At 32.5% G+C, this 22,734-nt stretch overlaps 1 protein-coding gene across 8 annotated transcripts in view; it reads left to right on the forward strand.

The window, feature by feature from the left end:
• ECHDC1 (ethylmalonyl-CoA decarboxylase 1) overlaps positions 1–22,734 on the forward strand; it is a 32,381-nt gene that overhangs the window by 3,726 nt on the left and 5,921 nt on the right. For 5 of the 8 annotated variants that reach the window (XM_079146257.1, XM_079146255.1, XM_079146259.1 and 2 more), the window contains exons 2-5: positions 6,478–6,699; positions 10,058–10,200; positions 13,605–13,657; positions 15,304–15,384. In XM_079146257.1, coding sequence (XP_079002383.1) covers positions 6,480–6,699; positions 10,058–10,200; positions 13,605–13,657; positions 15,304–15,384 — 497 coding nt within the window. In that variant the 5' untranslated portion in view covers positions 6,478–6,479. Of the gene's footprint in view, positions 1–110; positions 384–6,477; positions 6,700–10,057; positions 10,201–13,604; positions 13,658–15,303; positions 15,385–16,563; positions 19,089–22,734 lie in introns of those variants that run through there. The other 3 variants (XM_079146260.1, XM_079146262.1, XM_079146261.1) reach the window with 3 other exon arrangements.

Consider the following 22,734-nt stretch of genomic DNA (forward strand, 5'->3'; position numbering starts at 1 on the left):
TTTTCAGGTACTATAGTAGTTGAATAGTGACTAACAGCTTATCTCCTCAGCATTGACCTGCTGTGTACTTTAGACTCTGAATTTGGAATTTGGATTAAAGTATACAAAATAGCTCTTTCTAAATTTTTAGACTTGGCTTCCTAAACTGAGTCAGCTAATCTGGCAGGTTTAAGCAGTGTCATTGAGTTTTTTCTGGTACGACTCTTGTACAGACAAGGAAGGGAATCTGAGAGGAGGAGAAAAAAGAAAGAACAGTAGTGGTAGGAGTATATAATAAGGGGAGAAAGAGAAAAATATGGAATTAATAGAAAAAAGGGTACATGAATTATTATAAGGTTTCCTGGGAGAAGTCAGCATTGCAGAGATCAAAGATACTTAATGAGGTAAAGTATTATTGTTATTTACATATTACATAATATTACATAAATATTTGAAAGTTTAATGATTAAGGATAAGGGGACGGGGATCTGATGGTATTCATGCTAATTTCACCAGTGTTGTTGGCTGCTGGAGGGAGGGACAGTGTATCAAGACAGCAGACAGATCCCTTGCAAATGATAGCAGAAGACATATTGTTTGCTGATTCTGTTATCCTACAATAATAATTTGTACTCCTTTGTATTTTCTAGTTTTAACTCTTTATTCTTTTCCCTAAATAGAGCATTATGAAGAACACAGGCAAACTTATTTTTTTAATGTTGCATAATCCACATCTAGTTTCCTCTAACATTTTTATTTGAAGTCATGATTGTTGTGGAGAGGATCAGGACTTCTGCCCTAAATTAATTTTCTCCATTGAGTTGCCGCTCTGTATTTAATTGTCCTTTGGAGTAAAATGTGCACAGAGCAGACACAATCCACGCAAAAGCAAATTCCTAGAAACATGTTTGGTTCTGAGTATATATGCCTGCCAGCTGTGTGAACTGAACTAGTAGGCAACCTTGATAACTTATTTTCTCTAGACTAGAAGGAGCCCTAAGGAACCCTGAAACCCTAATCTGTGTTGCTTTTTTTTTTTTTTTTGCGGTGCTGGGGATCGAACCCAGGGCCTTGTGCATGCAAGGCAAGCAAGCACTCTACCGACTGAGCTATCTCCCCAGCTCCTGTGTTGCTTTCTTAGGAAGGAACATTCCATGAACTGAAAGCAACCCTAGGTTCCTTTTCCACAAGGGTCCAGTCCAGGGGTTCTGGAGGGGGTAGTTCTGGAGGTGACCTATAGAGACCACAAGTAAAGAAAGACAAAATGGGAGAACATCACAGTGAATCTAAAAAAGCAGTACCAGTGGAGGCAGTTCACTTTGTTGACCCTTACAGAAAGCTCAAAACTACTATCTTCCTCTGGAAGAGGGGATGAGGATAACTACTATCTTCCTCTGGAAGGGGGAATGCAGGTCATATTTAGGGTTTCTCATTTCAGTGTGCTAATAATAATTTTTAGGTGTTTACTTTGGTATCTACTGGGTATACTGCCTGTCATTCTAAGAAAGTTAGGAAGAATGTATTAGTGTGGCCCAAAATATCCAACAGCTTTGTGAGAGATATCTATTCAAATAGTTGAAGTAGGAAGAATATTACTAATGGACCCTTCTTATAAAGTATATAAAATATACATTGTAGATATGTACAGTACCTTTGGATTATCTCAATAATGTCATTTCTTTAAAGGAAATGTTTTGATTAATGATCCAGTAGAGATCATGTTGTGTGCAAACTTTTCATAAACTTGATTAAAACCAGACAAGGAGCTCTTGTCTTCCTTTTCTGAAAAGAAAGATTCCTTCACTGATGGGATGAGTGGTGGCCAATTGACCAGAGGCCAGTAAAGAAGAGAATTTGGCCAAATATGATGCCCTACACAGCTTGAACTTGGCATTTCTTAGAAACTCAACAAAATTTTTTTTCTAGTTTGTAAATATAAATATTATCTTTTGAAAATCATAGTTACAGTAATATTTATATAATAATAACCACATTCTGTGTCTTTTAGTTCTACAAATATTTAATTTAAAACTATATGCTAAGGGCTATGAATAAGACATAGTCTCTTTAAAAATTTGATTTAATGGAGTCAGGAACTCACCTTCAAAATACTAACATTTGCTAGGGATAGTGGTACAAGACTGTAATCCCAGCTATGTGGAAGGCTGAAACAGAAGGATCGCAAATCTGAGGCGAGGCGTGGCAATTTATTGAGACCCTGTCTCAAAAATTTAAAATTTTTTTTTTTTAAAAGGCAGCTAGGGATGTTCAATGGTAAAGCACCCCTGGGTTAAATCCCCAGTAAAATACACACACACACCCACACACCCACACACACACACACACACAGCTACCATTTGTGTCAGTGATGAAATTCTGTTTTGTTGTTTTTTTGATTGTGTGTCCATTTGTAAGAGATATCATTACCTTTTGCTTAGTTTCTAGACCTGCCAAAGACTTCACACTGTGTTATAAGTAGCTCCAATGTAACATTTGTATTCCTTACCCAGATTTCTACTATGAAATTAAATAGAGTACTTAAGAAACTGTCTTTGAAATTGACAGTTTAGAAGTTTAGGAAACATTACCTGTATATTCTTCAGTGTTTGTTAAAAAGTTTCCTGATTAGTAAATGTAACATATAGAGAATATAAATATATAAGAAGAATATAAAGAGCAATGACAAAGTAATTACCTTTGTATCTATTATGTAGGTTAGGAAATAGAACACATCCATATTCTGAAACCTAACTTGTTCAGCACCTGTTAGGTGACTCAGACACTGATTTTTTTTTTTCATTCTTGACATTTTGGTTATCTTCTTTATGACTGAATGTAATATAATTTGAAATTCATAACCATAAATTTTTTTACTTTATAATAAATGTTTAATAATAAATAATTAATAAAATAGCCTGTATATATTCTAGAACACTCAGAAGACTTCTTATTTTAAATAGCTGTGGAGTGACCTGAAGGAGTACTTCAGGCTTTACAGATTTTTTGATAAAATTGATACTTGCTTTTTAAAAGTATGTATTTATTTGGAGGGAAATGCTGAGAGTGAAAGTGTTGACAATGCTAGTATTTTTTCTAAAATTTGAAAGTTACTCTGTAGAAGAAAGCTGCACACAAAGGTAAGTTTTAGTTCATTGTAAATAGAAATGTAGGACTGTCTCAGATTGCTGTTATAACAAAATACCAATACTACATAATTTACAAAGAATATAAATTTATTTCTCACAGCTTTAGTTTGGGAAATCCAAGATTAAGTCACCAGCATATGGTTAGAATTGCTCTGTGCTACTGAAATGGCACATAAATTGCTTTGTCCTTCATAGGGGAGGGCTGCTTTGTTCTCACTTGGCATAAGACAGAAGGGCAAGTGGAACAAACTCCTTCCATCTAGTTCTTTTATAAGGACACCTAATTGAATTCATGAAGATGTAGCCCTTTTGACTCAATCATCTCCCAAAGCCCACACCTCCCATACTGCTGCATTGGAGATTAAGTTTCAGTATGAATTTTGGAGGAGACAAAAACATTTAAATCATAGTATGACCTTATTTCTGTTTATTTTCTAAGTTTGTTTTGGGTAGGGGGATGGGACTATATAGTTTTCATGCTGTAATAATTAGCTTTCAACATAATTTGAAGAGATGATACTCTGAAAGCATGAAAACTAGAATATTAGAAAAAGTATTTCCCTCTACCAATAGCTCAGCCACAGGGAAATAAAAAGAAAAAAATCTGTTTTCCTTTAGCATCCTCTCTAGAGCTGATCTGTAGCTTAATTTGTCTCTGCTTAGAATTTTTAAAATTAGAAAGAATGAGAGAAATAGAATATAATAATCCTTTGTTCCTCCTAATCTGTTTGAACCCATTGGTATCTATTAAAAAAAAAAAGCAAACTACATGATAATAAGTGTACTGGTAAGAAAATCCTTTTATGGAAGTTAAGGCTATATTTAATGCAAGTCTCTAATAGCTTAATACGAGGAGACACTTAGCTATATTTTCAGTAGATTCAGTCCTCCCTCAGCATGCATGGGAAATCCATCCCATAACTCCGAAGAGACTTACAAAGTCTCCAAAATCCTTGTGTTTTTTTCAAAACCATCTCAAACCCATTTGTTAATAACATTTTATTTCTGAAGCCTTCCCTCCACTTCCATTTGCCATAGATCTATTTGTCTGAATTTTCTAACTTCATTACTTTATTTCTCCTTCATGTACATTCTTTAGGTCCTACTCAAGTTTTTAAAGACCCCCTTATTCTAAGTCTTTTAAGTTTCTTTGAGAGTATCTACCTAGATTTGTACTTATAAGGATATAAATTAGAAACATGGTTATAAATTCAGTTTCTAAGAATAATATGAAGTATCTTAAAATTGGCCAAAATACTTAACGTGTTTCCATGTGCTTGAGACAAAGCTCTAGAAAGGATTTGCCTTGCCCAGGACAGTTTTACTCTTATTTAAATAGTTTATTTGACTAGAATAGCTCATTTTCTAGTGATAGTAGATAATTAATGTCCATAATTTCAGACATGTCTCCTTTCCACAGACAGAACTTTTATGGGGAAAGCAGGGGTATAAATCCGAATTGGCCTGCAGTTTGGGGAACTGGGACTGTCTGAGGAAAATGGATAAGGCAAATGTGAGGGAAAATATTCATCGAATAAAAGTAATATTTGTAGGAAAATAATTTCAAATGATTCATTTGGAATAAATAATAAAAAGGCCAAAAAGTAGAAAAATGGCCAAAAATTTGGGACCTCTCACAAAAGATGGAATGCAAATAAGAGTAAGGATAATAAGGCTTACCTTCATCACACATCATACAAACAAAATGAAAACAACATGAGCTACCACCCACTAGAATGCTTTAAATGGAAGCAGGGAGGAGAAAGACAATAGCAAGTGCTAACAAGATTGTGGAGCAAATTTAACATTTGCTACTTATGGGAGTGTATCATTGGTACAATCATTTCAGAAAATGCTGGTAGTATCTTCTGAAGTTGAACAAATGAACAGATGCATACGTTATGACTGGTGGTATACTGGTCAATTGGCTGTGTGTGTGAGAGAGCGTGCTAGTGCTTGTTAATAGTTTGAAGCTACCAATGGTGCAGAAAGTTAACTGAAAGTTCTTCAGTATTTAGCAATTGGGATAAGCTAGGCTGCAGCATACCAACCCAATAATTCTATTCTTGGATATTTAGCCCACAGGAATGTATATATAAGTGACCAAAAGACACATGCCAAAGTGTTTAGAGCAACTCTATTTGTAATACTAAAAACTGGAAACAACCCAAATGTCTGTTAACATTGGAATAAGTAAATTTAGTACATTCATGTAATGGAATGCAGGAATGATGATAATCGACTGTTTAGTCTCTAATTATACGTAACATCAGTAATGGATTCAGAAACAATGTTGAAACCATACAGAGAAGAATATATACTTTTCAATTTATGTAAAGTTAAAAAGTTTGCTAACTAACATTGGATGTTAAGGGCAAGATAGTCATCCTTATTTGAGGCATTATGACTGCAAGGTGGCACTAAGAACCTCTTGAGGTTCAAGTTATGTTCTGTTTCTTGATTTGAGTGCTATTTACTAGAATGTTTTCACCTAGTGAAAATTTATTGAGCTGTATCTTATGTTTTGTATACTTTTTTGAATGTATATTTTATATAAACAAAAATGTTTACACAGGGCAAAAAAGCCTAGAGGCAAAGATGAGATTATTGAGAATGTATGCATGAAATAAGAAAAGAGTGACAGAACCATGGGGAACACAAAGTCCACATACACATTCCTTTCCTCCTCCATTTTCCTCATGATTCTTTCCGACTTTTTGCATGAAAGCATGGCAAAAGATAAGGATATTGCTAAGAATAAAATTTCTATTAGAGCGTAGTTACTTTTGTAGCATTCTACATAGAGACTACTTCCAAGGGGTTGTTGGGACTGAACTAGATTTCGAAAAGTTAAGGATTGGAGAATGAGAAAGTACTGTGATGAGAAAGACTATTTAGAGACAGGAGATCTCGTGCTAAATAGAAAAGAGCAACATTTTTTCTAAGCCTTTCTCGTTTATTAGATCCCAGTAAATACATTGCAATTATGTCTTCCTCCTTGATATACTGAAATTATATGCTTTGTGAATTATTTGATTTTGAGAAGGAGGGAAAGAAAAAATAAATTCCACACTGACCATCTCCTCAAAGAGTATTTTTCTTTCTTTTTTTTATTTTTAAGAGATGGGGGTCTGCCTATATCCTAAGATTGGTCGCAAACTCCTGGGTTGAAGCAATTTTACTGCCTTAGCCTCCTGAGTAGTTGGGACTATAGGTACATGCAGCTGAAAGAGTACTTTTAAAACAGGGAAATATTCCCAATTCAATAGAAAGGCTATAGCTGATTAACACATAATAGTAGAAAAATTAGTCTGTTAATCTTGAAAACTATATACTTATCTCTGTTTTTCAGATATGGCACAAAGTTTTTTGAATAAATCATCTCTGTCTGCAAGGACAAAACTACTACATCAAGTGGGAGCATCACTTTATAATACTTCTCATGGCTTCCATGAAGAAGAAGTGAAAAAGACTCTGCTGCAGTTTCCTGGTGGGTCCATTGACCTTCAGAAGAAAGACAACGGCATTGGCATTCTCACTCTGAACAATCCCAGTAAAATGAATGCCTTCTCAGGTATCAGATCTCCCTTTTCCTAGATAAAGAATGACAGACACTAAGTCTTACCTGCTGACACATATTTTTTGTCCTTGTCTGGTGACAGAATCTTCAAAATCATGTGTTTCATGTGTTTGTAGAACACATGGAACAAATGAAGCTATTACATGAACTAGGAATATTTTTACTAATATGAGAATTTTAATGTTTTCAAGAAATTTAAACACATATTGATAAAAAGGACACTGTTAATCTTATTTTTTCTATAATTTATTAACTGTATAAAAACTCCATTTGTTTGTTTTCAGAGAACAAGGAGGAGAAGGTCTCAAAGATTTTCTGAAACTGAAGAGAGAAACCCATAAGTGAAAAAAACTGTTTTGTTTACATTTGAGATAAAGACTGTCATTGTTAATTTCCCTCTTTTGCCCACAGTCTTCATTTTAGCATTAAAAAGGCACTCTTTCTTAAAAATTTATTTTTAAATTTTTAATTGGTATATAATAATTATATATGTATGTAGTGCAGTGTGATAATTTGATACACATATATGTTCAAATTAGAGTAATTAGCATTTCTTCGTGTTGATACCTTCAAACTCCTCTTGTAATTATTTCGATACATGTTATTTGTTATTTATATATACTAAACTATATAATAAAAGTGTTTATATATGTAATATATAATGATCACTAACATAAATAATAAATTATTATTCTGTAGCATCTACCAAACTATGAAATACTAGATCTCATTTCTCCAGTGGCAGCACTGCACTGGCCTATCTGTTGACTCTTGCCTAACTTAGATTCTAATGAATAACTTATTTGTTAGTCAAAATTCTTAACACATAAGAATTTTATATTTAAGAGACATGGAGAGCAGAGCATGGTAATTAATAATTTTTGCTGAAGCTCAGATTTGACTCATGCTACCATTATGTTATATAAGAGGTAACGAATAGCCTTCTTGACCACACATCTCTTTTCAAGGTGATTTTGTAATCTACTTATCAGTTATGCACTGCATGGGGCAAGATAAATTCTATTCTTCAGTAGCACTTGAATATTGGACTAAAAAATATCTCAATAATTTTATGTGTCTATATATAATTATCATTATAACTGCAGATATAATTGAGTAAGCTGTAAACTTTGTAAATACCAGTAGAGGGTTCTTTATAACCAAAACAACTTTTCTCTTCACTTGCCAGAATTCAGAGATACTTTTCTAGTTCAGTCCTACCAATAAAATATAATGCCACACCCAAATGTGATCCACATATGTAATTTTAAATAGTGTAGTAGCCATCATTAAAAAAATAAAAAGAAACAGATAAAATTGATTTTAAAACTAATACCTTTTATTTAACTCAGCATATCCAATGTATTACTTAAACAAGTAACTGACATATCAATCAGAAATTTTCATTTTTATTTTCACACTAAGCCTTCGAAATGTGGTCTTGAACTCACTGTACATCTCAGTTTAACTAGCCACATTTCAAGTTCTCGGTAGTTACATGTGGTTAATAGTTATTTTATTAGATAGTATAGTTCCATACCTTTTGTTAGTTTAAGGAATAAAATCCAAATTTAATATTAGCTCAGGAAAAATAGAAAGTCAAGTATGCTCTAGAGGATTAAGTTAGATCAGTGATTTTAATTTACTACTGAATAGTTATAATCTTTTATTCAATAGGAAACATTAATGCATGATGTATTAAATTAGTAAAAACAGAGCTGCTTGGAGTAATGATGTTTAATTAGGTTGGGTGGGAACAGGATGAGTGAGCCCCCAAGGTCCTTCTTTAAAAATCATTCACCCAGATATTAAGATTTATTTCACAAAGTCAAAAAGATGAGTTTAACATTAACTACTGGTATAGATAATGTTATACTCAAGGCCAACATAATTATTTTTAGACTCTTAAATATCTTAGATGATTGCAAGTCCATATTTGCCTGTATAGATTTATTCTACCTTAAACATGTGGGTCTTTTACTTCCCTTGCTACACTGTAAGTCATTTGAGAGCACGAACTCTATTTCTAAAGCACCTAGGACTTTGTTGGGAAGGGTTACAGTTCTGAGTATGTCATAATTAGCAATTACAGAGCATAGCTATGTGAGTCAATTTATAAGTACAAACATTGATTTAACATTTATTGTAGAACCACCTTACTACTGGTTCCTTCAAAAAATGACAAAGAAAATAATAGCTCTCGACCTTATGGAATTTATATTCCAAAATTAAATGTGTGTAGTTTAATGTGAGCTATAAAGAAATTGTTGTAAACTTGTACAGATTCTTTGGCAATTTAATCCTTTGTTGTAATCTTTACATTTCTTCTACATTGCCATTTTCTAGGCAAAGGAAAATAAAATTAATCATGTTGAAAACATAAACTTTATAAACTTGGAAGATTAGCAAAGATAAGCACATTTAAAAGTTTCCATTTCTGTTTTAAATATGTTTTTTATAAGGAAGCTGAAATAGAATTTTGAAATATCTGATCAGTATTTCATAGACTTTATGGTTGGAAGGCCTAGGAAGCACATCTATAGTATACCTTGGGTTTGTAAAAGCACAGTTTGTCAACCTTGGAATGAGATGATACTTCCTGGGCTTTCCTGAACTGGCATCCTGTTATAATCCTACTGATGTGAACAGAGTAGGAACTTCACTTTATTCTGTATATCGTGTGTTTAGTATGTCATAAAATCTCGTAGTCATATAATGATTGTTAAACTTGTTGACTGAGATGCTGATACATTTGCTATGAAATTATCTCTATATTTTTATGTTTATACTAAGAAGTAAGTTTTCCTTATATTGTACATTCCAGTTCCTACTCCTGGGACATGTATGATAAATTTAATTTTCCTACCTAAATATATATTTATTTGTATGAATTCTTTTTTTTTTTTTGGTATTGGGGATTGAACCCAGGTGCACTTAAACACTGAGTCACATACCCAACACTTTTTATATTTTATTTTGAGACAGAGTCTCTCTGAATTGCTTGGAGCCTGAGTAAGTTGCTGAGGCTGGCTTTGAACTCGGGAGCCTCCTGCCTCAGCCTCCCGAGCCACTGGGATTATAGACATGTGCCACCACACCCAGCTGTTTGTATGAATTCTTAAGGTAGAGACAGATAAACTAACAAATTTAAATCTTTAAAACAGAGACTGTAATAGGTTCCACTTATATACTCCGTTGTACCAGCACAAATAGGCATTCGATAGACATTCAGTAGATATTTGTAAAATTTATGAACTAAAAGTCTTGCTTGACACATTTTTATTTCTGAATTGTTTGTGTTTTTGTAGTTTCTTACATGTGTTTGTTATTTTTCCCCTTCCCTCTCTGGCAGGTGTTATGATGCTACAACTTTTGGAAAAAGTGATTGAATTGGAAAATTGGACGGAAGGGAAAGGCCTCATTGTCCGAGGGGCAAAAAATACTTTCTCTTCAGGATCTGATCTGAATGCTGTGAAAGCACTAGGAACTCCACAGGCAAGTGTTATGTGAATAACGCACTAGTTTGTACATGTTGACCAGACAGCTGAGATATTTACATTTTATCTATATGGTTATTAGCATGATTTGTATTCTTAAATAGCTTTCAAAGGGTCAGAGGGTTTTGGGATTTGTTTTGCTCTTGGTAAAACTATAAGAATTATAAGGTGAATGATTTAGGGAAAATAAATAACTGTTAAGGTTTTACCAATAGGACTTAGAAAGATTAAGTGATTTGCCCAATTTTTGACCAGAAAGTGAAATCCAAGCATCAAAATCAATGCTCTGATTTATCAGAAGAGAGATTTTTCTCTTACGTATTTATGCAATAGGAATAATATACTACATACAATGGTGTGAGACTTGTGGAATACCATTAAAACTTAATTACCTACATATAACCCACTATCATTAAACCACTTGAGCAACTACAAACCAACTAGCAAGTGGTAGAGCCTAGAATCAAACCTAGGGAATTTTGCTCTAGAGTCTGTATTTGTAAATGTTATACCCTATTGCTTCTAAACATTTTTAGGGTGACTTTTATTTTTCAAATAATAATTATATGGGGCTGGAGTGGTGGCTCAGTGGTAGAGCACTTCCCTAGCCCATGTGAGGCACTGGGTTCTATCCTCTGCACCACATAAAAATAAATAAATAAATAAAGGTTAAAAAAACCCATAGATTTATTAAAAAAAAATATATTGCATAGGCTAATTAATTCTATTCTAAATACTTCATTTGGAATTTTAAGTAATCTGAATCTAGCAAGAGAAAAATTAGGCCTATTAATGTTATTTTATGTGAAATTTTTATTTTATGTGTTTTATGATTTAACAAACTCTATTAGAAAGGTTTTTTTTTTTTTTTTAACAGAGTATAAGTCAGTCTATTTTTAAAGCTTTTTTCATTCTTTGTGGCTGCATTAATTTTCTCATCACTATGTGATGTAGACTGACCTTCCTGACAAAGGCTTTGCTTGAGGAAGTTTCTACCACATTGGCTTTTCCCTTTTCTTGTCAGCATTTGTTTTATAAATCAACATGTTTTTCCATGTAAAATTCATCTAATTCCATTAACTTCAATAATGTACTATAGAGGATAGTCTATGCATTTACTGGGATCTAGTCTATGAGGGTAAAGGCATAATATCAACCTCAGGAGCTTATTGTCTAGGCCAAACACCTGCCATTGCCCCTTCTTCAGAAAGGCTTCCACATAGCCCACCCCAACTAAATGAATTGTTCATTTCTTCTTTGTCACTCTTCTAACTTTGTTGAAGCATTTTGTAAGAAACTTATACTGTATCTTGATACTTGTTTCATTTCTGTATCTTTAGTAAGATTGAGGATTTAATTATTATGTTCCCTAACCCCTATCTTATAGAGATACTGTGTCTAATAATGAAACCAAATGCATAATTCATGTCAATCCATAAATACTATAGATAAGGTAAAAAAAATACTGAAAACACAAAAGAGAAAAAACTATTACAGATTTATTTATTGTGTATGAAAATTATTTGCTCTGGGCATGCCTTGAAATAGAGAATAGGACAGGCTACTTCAAGTAGTGGGAATGATATAAACAAAGACATAGGAACAACATTGAATGTTAGGTGTTAGTGGAATGTGAAATATTGTTGTGACTGTGGTTAAAATGCTCAGATGAGAAGTATGGTATCAATGAAGTTGGTAAGATAGTTTGAGATCAGGAAGGATCAGGTCTTGCCAAGAAATTTAGATTTTATCCTATTGGTGATATGAAATCATCATCTTACAGGAAGTTTTATCAGGTAGCAGGATGGAAGATATATATATATATATATATGTATGTATGTATATAACATATACATTTATATATAATATATACACATACACATATTTATATAAAAAGTGAGAAATTAAATACAGAGAGATTAGTTAGGAGGCAAAACTGTTGTAGTAATCTCACCATAAGTAATACAGATCTAAATTGGTTTAGCAGGAGTAAAAATTGATCCTGGAAATATTTAAAAGGAAGAATTGAGGGAACTTAGTAACTAGTTGAGTATGGGCAAATTGTGAAATGGCAGTCAATTATAGAAATTCTAAACCTTATTAACCATTAACTCAATTCTTCCACTAACTTTTTCAACTTACTCAGAACTCTTATCTTTATGTAATCTTCTACAGAGTGTATGGTACATTTTTACCTTTCCAACCATTCTTTAAATCAAATAAAACAGATTTTTTTCTTCCCCATTCCTTTAGAAGAGGAAAGTGAAGTTCATAGTATGATTTGCTTAAGATCATGTTGTTATTCAGTGGTAGCACTAGGATTCACACTCAGCTCTTTAATTCCCGTTTGATGGACCTTTATTTTTATTTTATTTATTTATTTTGTGGTGCTGGGGATTGAACCTAGGGCCTTGTGCTTGCAAGGCAAGCACTCTAACAACTGAGCTATATCCCCAGCTCTTTTAATTCCCATTTGATTTTGCCATGCTGAGTTTGAGATGTTGGCAGAATGTGGAAGTAAATATCTAATAGGTTTTAGTGCTTCACTTAAAACAATAGTTGAAGCATTTGGAATGAATGAATCTTCCAAGGAGAAAAATATACATAAAGAAGAGAAAGAGAATCATGGATTAGGTTTTTGGGAACACATGCATTTAGGGGATTAGCTGAATAGAAAAAGTCAGGAATGAAACCTAGAAAAGAATAATCAAAGAAATAGGAAGAATAAAGAGTATAAAGTTTTGCTAGAAAAAAGAATCTGGTCAGAGAAAGGCACTACCTATTATGGAGAAAGAGAAGATGAGTGAGAAGAAGAAGTCATTTAATTTGATGAAGAGGAGATTATTAGAAAGTTTAAGGAAAATCATTTGGAAGGAGGTTGAAAGCCAGATCATACTGTCAATGAAAGTATGTGAGGTGAAATATAATTCATTTGGACTACTTTTAAGAAATTTGCAATTTATGGAGATATCAGGATAAAAGCCTTAGGAGTGCAGAACATGAAATCATATTACAATGTTTCCCTTCCTCCTTTCCTCCTTTTATATGTTTATGTTCATAGGGATAATAGGTGGATGTATCTTATACCTCTTCCCCCTAGATTACGCCAAGTAGGGAATAGAATACATTACTGTTCCAGTTGTATAATCTGACTCTGTTACCTGCATCTTGTTTATCATAACCTCATGCAAAGGTCAGCCAGGGGCCCTTAGGACATCAAGAATGAAGTACTGTTGTTAACTTTCAGACAGTATCAAAGGATTTAAATAGAAACCTCATTGTTTTAAAAAGAGTTAGGTATATTTTTGTCTTCGTTGTTTACTAAAACCTGAATTTTTAAAATATTTCTCAGGTAATACATTTGCATTATGCCTTTGTGTTTATACTTATTTTTATTTAAAGGATGGAGTGGCCTTATCTATGTTCATGCAAAACACCTTAACAAGATTTATGAGGTAATGTATCTTTCTTTTAAAAATATGATTTCTAAAAGATCAAAAATCTCTCATTATTCCATTTTTTAAAAAATTTTCTGCTCATTTTCTATTTATTTTTATTTTATTTTAGATGTTGGTAGAGCTTTATTTTATTTATTTATATGTGGTGCTAAGAATCTAACCCAGTGCCTCACATATGCTAGGCAAGTGCTCTACTACTGAGCCACAACCCCAGCCACCCATTCCATTATTTATACCAGTTAAAAATAATAACTGATTTTCAAATTATATATATTCGAATGATGAACTAACTATTTCTTTTTGTGTGGAGAACAGTCATTTAATTGCTACTGAAGTGCACACAAGTACTTTATAAATAAAATAAGTGAGGGGGAAAAGAATTTAGACCTACCCTCTTTTCCCTAAGGAGCTTATATCACTAGGTATCTTAAGGAATAGACATGGGGGAGTCAAATACTGATATTAGAGCAAAATAAAGACAGTGATCTGCTGAAAACAAAGATAATCTGATGTTTAAGTGAGTTGAATTGGAGTGGAGTGAACTGTATCCAGAGAGGTGAGACAAAGAATTAAGGATTGGAGAACACTACAGTTTTCTGAGAAAGATAGATTAACTTTGTATCTAGATGAAAAAGAAAAGGGGACAATTCTTATATGCATTTGGACTTAAAACCTGACATGTTTGGGCTAATTAACTTTCTACCTTCATATTCTGATTATAGACAATTTAAAAATTATAAAAACTAAGGAAATTTATATTTAAGCATACTTATTTATTGGACATCTCTATTTTTACATCACTATTTTGGGTACTCATGATATCTGATAGAGTAATTGAATCATAACATTACTATCTAAAATACTTTTTTTCATTATCTTAGCTCCTGAATTCATCTCTTTCCTCTATTATGCTTGACTTTTTCTTAGATACATCTGAAAAATTATTCTTTTTTTCAACAGTCTTTTCTACTTGAGAGCAGTATGTGTTGAGAAGCACTCAGTTACTTTACCTACAGTTTCACATTTTGTTTAGAACCTACCAAAAAATTCCATACTTTTAAAACATTTTAGATTTACCTTGTAGTATTCACACATTCTTAGAAACAGAAAAGGTAAGAGATCTACATCAGAAAATAATGCCTATATATAGGATTAATCTGTGGATCATTTCAAGCACTAATGAGATTTTTGAGGAACCTTCAGTACACAGTTTTGGACCTCTATCTTCTAGATCACAGTTTCTGCCTTGGCTGCAGCCTTAATTTTCCTACCCTTAAGGAGTCTTAGTAAAAATGGACTAAGATGATATCATATTAAATTATTCACAATTGTCAGCTGCTGAGAAGTCCCAGGGGCTGTAAATTATACAAAAGCATCCATGTTTGGAATAAAGGTACAATATGCCATTCATAAAAGTATATAATGAGGGCAGTATTTTGATAAACTTATATCATATTTAGTATGAATTTTTGTGTTTTTAGTGTTGTACTATTTTTCTTCTCAAGGTGCATAAATTCAAGTTTCTACAGTCCTTTGATGTGTTTACTATAAACAGTGCAGTAATTTTGTTTCCACTATATTTTAAGATTTTTTAAATATTAAAAATTAGAAATATTAATATCCATTTGTTCTTCAATACTCAGACTTCCTTTAATAAGTGTTGCACTGGTTCAAGGTCGGGCATTGGGTGGAGGAGCAGAATTTACTACAGCATGTGATTTCAGGTAGGATAAAAATTGCATTACTTCTTGCATAAATATAATTAGCATATGCTCAGATTTATTTTCTACTTTCATTTCTATATTTCATAGGTTCTTAAGGTAATCAATTAGTGAATATTATCTTTTTTGTCAATCATTAAAGTAGATAATTTGATTTTAGTATAATTACTATTTTATGCCTTGAAAAAATTAAAACACAATTATTTTGACTAAATCAAATCCATATTAGCAGATCTTCTAGGGAGAAAAGGAAGGAAAATATAAAACTTAAAATCCAAAAGCATTATGCACAAAAAGTAAATAGGTGGGAAAAAAGAAAAAAACCAGAAAAGAGAATAGAGAAAAAAACAAAGTTATAACTGTCTCTTTACCAATAAAAAGGGATTTTTTGGACTGGGGATATAGCTAAGCTGATAGAGTGCTTGCCTCACATGCACAAGGCCCTGGGTTCAATCCCCATTTCAACAACAAAAAAAGGCGGGGAGATGGGTTTCTGAGATTCATTTCATGTCTTTAATCTATGTGATTTATAACAGCATTGTCGGGCTTTGGCGAAGATTAGGGAATGAAGTTAGAGAAAGTTCTTTAGGATTGATAGCTCTTCAATCTCTAGAATCATTCTCAGTATTGATAGCTATACTATTTAGGAATGATCTTTTATAAAATCGTATGCTTTACATATGTTTGAAACTACTTTCTCAACACCATTCCCAAGACCTATAAGCACAACTGTAAGGAAACATTAGTACAATAATCTCTACAAACTCCTCACTTGTGCCTCTTTATGTAAAGAGTAAAGGATCGTATATAAAAGCATGATTGGAGGTAAAATGATGAAATAAACCAGTAAAATAGTTAAGAGCCTGAGCATCATAGTCACATAAATTTAGGTCAATCTCAGTTTGCCACTTTTATCTGAGTTTGAGCAAGTAACTATTTCACCTTTCTGTTTCTTCATCTGTAAAATGGAAAAATCTCCCTTAAATAGAAGTATAAATGAGATCATGATTATATAGATTTTAGCATAATTTTTAACTTTAAGTATACATTAGTATACACAAATATTCTTAGAATCTTAAAATAATCTTATACTAATCTCTTTTACAAAAATGCCAATACTTTTAAACTCATTGTTCTTTCATTGGGTTTTTCTATTCATTGTACACTTGTCCTGGCTAACAGAAGCATTGGAGAGTACACTAAGTGGAGACCTGCAGTCAACTTTTGACTTGCTTTCTTTCAGACACTAATGAAAAAGCCATTCTTCTCTGGCATGTATTGCTCTAGATATTTCAGTACATTGTTATATAACATTTTAACAATTTTTAGAAATTATTGTGGCATAAATTCAGTTACAATGCATTGATTTTAATTATATAATATAAAATAAATTTGGATCAATGTGTACATCTATGTAACTACCTTCACAATTAAGATGTAGAACATTTTTATTATCCCCATACGTTTGCATATTCCCTTTCCCGTGGCGGGTGAGAGCTGTGGTGGCATCTTGTTGTGATTTTAATTTGAATTTCCCCAGTGACCTGATGGTGTTGAGTGTCTTGCTTTCTGCTTATTAGTCAGTTGATATATCTCCTTTTTTGCTCTTTAAAATCTTTGCCCCTTTTTATTAGTTGAATTGTATCAGTTATTTATATATACTGAATAAAATTATATAAGTCAGATATATTTTTAACATATAAATATTGTGAATATTTGCTCCTAGCCTGCCATTTTTTTTATTAGTAGTATATTTTGAAGAGCAGAGAATTTCAATTTTTAAAATGTTTCTAGCTTTTTAGTTTAAAATTATTAGACTTATGAAAAACTTGGAAAAATCATACATGTAATTCCTATATACCTTTCACTCAATTGAGGATTGAATCAGGGACACTTTACCACTAAGTTACATTTTCAGTTCTTTTTTTAAATTTTGAGATAGGGTCTCACTAAGTTGCAAAGGCTAGCCTTGAACTTGTGATCCTCTGCCTCAGCTCCCTGAGTAGTTGGGATTACAGGCATGCACCAACATGCCTGGCATGCTAATATTCTTTTACTGGTCAGTGATCCAGCCAAGAATATATTTTATCTGATATAGATACTGCTACCCAAACTTTCTTATGATTAACATTTGCCTGTCCTTCCATTTTAATTGATTTGTATTGTTCAAAAGTAGATTTTAAGAGACAACATTGTGGTGTCTTCCCCACCTCCTTTTTTTTCTAAGTGACAATCTTTGAATTGTCTAATAGAGTACCATTATGGAGTGTATACTTTATATTTGTAGTCAGGGTTATGATATGATATTTTATATGATTGGGTTTAAATTTACTATATTGATACTTATTTTTTATTTGTCCCATCTGTTTTTACTTTACTCTTTTCCTGCCGCATTCTGGAATATTTTTATCATCCTATTATCCCTCTACTATATGCCACATATGCCATATATGCAGATTTTTAAATTTCTTAAACAGTGTGAACTTGTCACAGTCCAGCTGCACATGATATTATACTAATTCATATAAGATATAAGGGCAGTACAATATACTTGTAGTTCTCTTTTCCTGTCCTTTGTGTATTGTTGATATATGTTTGTTTCCATGTCACTCCACAATCATATTTTTGCTCTAAATAGTTATCACTTAAAGAAAAAACATGAGAATCAAATGTCTTTTATTTATTTATATCTTTCTAGAAGGAATATTTTTCTAGAAGCATATTTTGATTTGTGACTTTATTCAGGAAGATGACTTGCCTAATCAGAAACTTTTCTAGTATTAGATATTTCTTCTATGTTGTTTGAATAGTTTTGGAACTCATTTGTTTCCAAAATAACTAGACCTATATGAATACCTGGATGATGTTTCTACATTGATTTTCTAATTTTTTGAGAATGAAATGAAAGCTAGAAATTCTATCTTAGGAAACTTCACATAAAATGTTTTCCATGGACCCTTGGTTCAGAAACCCTGTTTTTAAATAGATATTTCTACATATATAATAATTTGTCATTATGTTTTATATAGTAAAGATGATTCTTCTGTCTACTAATTCAGTCTGATAAGCCCTTCTAATATTTTGGTTTTGTGTATATAAAACATAAATATTGAGTTTCATGACCTGTTACAAAATAAGAACCTATGTAACCATGATTTAGGTCAAGAATTGGAGCATTGCCAACACTCTTGTAGTGTCCCACCTGCCCCTTCTTAGTCCCAATCCTTTCATTTCCATATAGGGTTAACCTTAAATATGGTAATTCCTTTCCTGCTTTCTTTTATGGTTTTATAAAATAAATATTCCCTAACAGATATATATTTTTTTCTATTTTAGCTTTATAGAAATAGTATGAAAAATATTTAGTAAATGTGTAAGGTAGTATGTTATTTTTTTTTCTTTTTTAAATTTATCACTCAAGTTTTAGTTTGTTAGTTCAAATATGTCACTTTTTACATAGAGATTTGTAAATAGTTTCAGCATATAAGACAAGTTACCAAGATCCTAGGTTCTTCAAAAATTAGTAATTCCTAATTGAACAGATTCTTGTACACAATGAAAAATGATCATTTTGTTTGACAGTGCCCTCTGCTGTCGTCAATGCAGATTGCATTAGGATGCAGCTACCCTTTATTCTATGAGCTGTCATTGACATTATGGATGATGTGAGACTAATGGGAAATTGTCCATGTGTGAAAGAATTGAATACTATTGAATTGAATGTATGTGTGCATTACTGCATTTCAAAATTCACTACATAAAGACTTTATAGATATCCTTTGGAGAAAGTGAAAATTATTTAGAATCTACTGTTTATCTTCAAGCATTTATTAGACTTGTGTATTATCCTTTATATTCATTCCTTACCTGTATTTGGGTATAGTTAGGGTTTAGAATAAAAGGCCAAATAGCAGAAAAAATAATCTGAGAATACTTAATCCCTTGATACTTCTAAATTGCTTTATTATCTTAACTTCTAACTGAAGGAAGTATAACATGCCCCAGAGTCTCATTAAAATTTAATTTTGTTGTATGTGAGATTATTGCCCTCTTAGCAGACCATTCAGTAATACATCTGGTGTATTCACAGAGGAGAGTACAGTTTCCAATGAAACATGATCAACTTTTCTGGAAGTGGTGTCTTCATTCAGTAAACATTTTTAGTACATACACATGCCAGGCACTGTCATTCACAAAATATTTATGTCTTAGTTTTTTGTTCTATTTTTCTAGTAGTATGTTTCTGTTTTATTTTTTAAATACACTGGTCCACAACCAATTATAATAGTCCCTCCTTCTTTCCTTTAGAGTTTTGCTTTTCATGGTCTCAGTTACCTGTGATCAACCACAGTATGAAAATATTAAATGGAAAATTCCAGGAGTAACAATTTATAGGCTTCTATATTACACATTGTTGTGTGGTCTGATGAAATCTCACGCAATCCTGCTCACAGCTACCTGGGATGTGAATCATGCCTTTGGTGTGTTCATGCTTTATATACTACCTGCCCACTATTCAGTAGTATATACCTAGCTTTAGTAGTAGTCTAGCATTCTCAGATCAACTGTTAACGGTATCAGTGTTTGTATTCAAGTAACCTCTTTTTACTCTATAATGGTTCCAAAGCTCAAGAATAATTATGCTGGAATTTTATTACAGCATATTGTTGAAATCTCATGTTCTATTTCATTAGTCATCATTCTTAATCATTCACTGTGCTTAATTATAAATGAAGCTTTATCATATGTATGTATATAGAGGAAAAAATAGCAGACATAGGCTTTGGCACTGTTTGTTGTTTCAAGAATCCACCAGGGGTCTTGGAACCTAACCTCAGAGGGTAAAGGGAGATCACTATAGAAATTAAAGCAGTGAAACTGATCCTTCACCCTGTAGTTTGTAAAGCACTGTCCTAGACTTCTTAGGCCTTTTTAAACCCACATACCAAGAATAACTATAATTCTTAAAAGAGGCCAATAAGGAGGAGTGTTCATTGAATGACCTACATTACTAACTTCAGTTATAAGGAGGTGATAAATCAGTACAAGTTTCTCTAACTGATATTTTCCCCAACCCTATCAGTACCTTATTAGTTATCGTCTATGACAAGTTGCTTTAATTATATTTTTTAAAGTTAAATTCTAAGAAAATCTGCTTGTGCCCAAAGAACACCAAAAGCTTTCAACTAAAATAAGTTCTTTTAAAAAGTATATCTGTTGGTCCTCTTTAGCTTGTTTAACTTTCTTACCCTGGAGAATTGCCTAGAATTCACTCAACTTATATTTCTGCACAAGCCACCCTTCTATTTCTAATGGATAATACTTCAGCAGATGGAAATACACTTAATAGGAATTTCCACCAGAAATGAGCCCAGATGTTATACTAGCGTTGCCCCTTCCTCTCCAGAAAAACCCCTTTAAGCACCAGCTGATTATAGATTTAATGAATACATATATCAGAAACAAGTCTACTTGGCATATGTAGGTCTTCATATTCAATTGTATTCTGTTGAGTCATTTCACATAAAATATTCCAAAAGATAATGACCTTTTAAAAGCATTTTTAAAAACAAAAGGCTAACTTGCGGATTAAAAATTGGCATTTCTCAACTGAAAAATAAAACGAGATGACTTGAAAGCAAAAGACGGAGTGGTAAGGAAGGGAGGAGGGACAGCAGAAAAGATAGAAAAGGAAGGTCATATGGTGGGCAGATAAGATCAGACTAAAAGATGTATATGGAAATATCATAGACCCATTAGTTTGTATAATTAATGTGGGTTAATAATTATAATTTTAAAAATTAAGGTACAGATTATGATTAAAAAAAAAAAAGAAGAAGAAGAAAAGAAAGAAAAGGGCATTCCTTCTGGGCCCAGTGGCACATGCCTGTAATACCAGCTTCTTGGGAGGCTGAGGCAGAAGGATTGCAAGTTCAAGGGTAGCCTGGGCAACTTAGCCAGACCCTGTTTCAAACTAACAAATAAAAAGGACTGGGGATGTAGCTCAGTAGTAAAGTACCCATGAGTTCAATTCCTAGTACCCCCTTCCTCCAAAATGTATTCTTCAGTGCCCAGAATCTAGTCACACATGTCCCTGAGTGCCAGAGGTGTTAAATATTTTTCTGTATTTGTTGACCATTTGTATTTCTTCTGAGAAATGTCTTTTTCCCATTTATTGATTGGGTTATTTGTGTTTTTTTGGTGTTAAGTTTTTTGAGTTCTTTATGTGTTCTGGATATTAATCCCCCATGGCAGGAACAGCTGGCAAAGATTTTCTCTTAGTCTGTAGGCTCTGCATTTAGTTTTTTTCTTTTTCCCTTTCCATCTGTGTTTATTGAATTCTATCTTATGAATATATAGAATTTTATAATAAAAACTGTACTTTTGGTATTATTAATGGTATCTCTCAGGAAAATTCTAGAAATAGGATTGACAAATCAAAGGTTAAATAGACATTAACAAATTAATGAATATTGTTAGTTATTACAATTTCTCTTTCATAGGAAAGAGACCAGCCTTGCATTCTCTCTAGCCTGTTTATTGGCCTTGATAACAGAGCCTACTGTTAAGCTTTTGAATTTTTGCCAATCTGATGGGTGAGGAATAGTGTTTCAGCAGTTTTATGTGCATTTCTCTAAGTGCAGTTGATCTTATTTTCATATTTAAAAAAAACCATTTTTTAAATCTTTGTGAGTTACCTATTCATATTTTGCTTATTTTTGGGTAGAGTATTTGATCTTTTACTCTTAATTTTTATAAGCTTTTCATCTATTAGTGATATTTGTCATCTGTGATACATTTAAAAAATATTTGCCTAGCTTGCCATTAGTCTTCTACAAAAGCTTTGCCATTTTCCCAGGCTATAGAGAATGTTTTATTCTAGTATTTGGGTAATTTTATGGCTTCATCTATCTAACCCATTTTAACTTATTTATGAAAGGTGTAAAAATGGACTATTTTCTTTTTTTTTTCCCCAAATGCCTATTTTTCTGCAACACTATTTTGAAAGGATTTCTGTGTTTCAGTGATTTTAGATACCACCTTATCATGAACTAGATTTCCACTTGTAATTGTATCTATTGATAGATTTTGTTTTGTTCTACTTCCAATTTTTCTGTATTATTTTTAATGCTGTGATAACTATTTATGTATAAGGCCTTATCCAACTAAAGATAATTGTCTGAAAATAGATCTTATGAGTGGTACAAGTATTTAAAGGCTAAGAGAGTATTCAGGGCTTTTGATGTGTATTGCCAACTTGTCCTCCAGGAAAGAGCATACCAATTTATACTACCACCAGCATTAAATGAGTGTTTGGGCATAGCCTTTGCAATGAATATAATCCTTTTAAAG

This window comes from Sciurus vulgaris (genome assembly GCF_902686455.1).
Source record: "Sciurus vulgaris genome assembly, chromosome: 7".
NCBI lineage: Eukaryota > Metazoa > Chordata > Mammalia > Rodentia > Sciuridae > Sciurus > Sciurus vulgaris.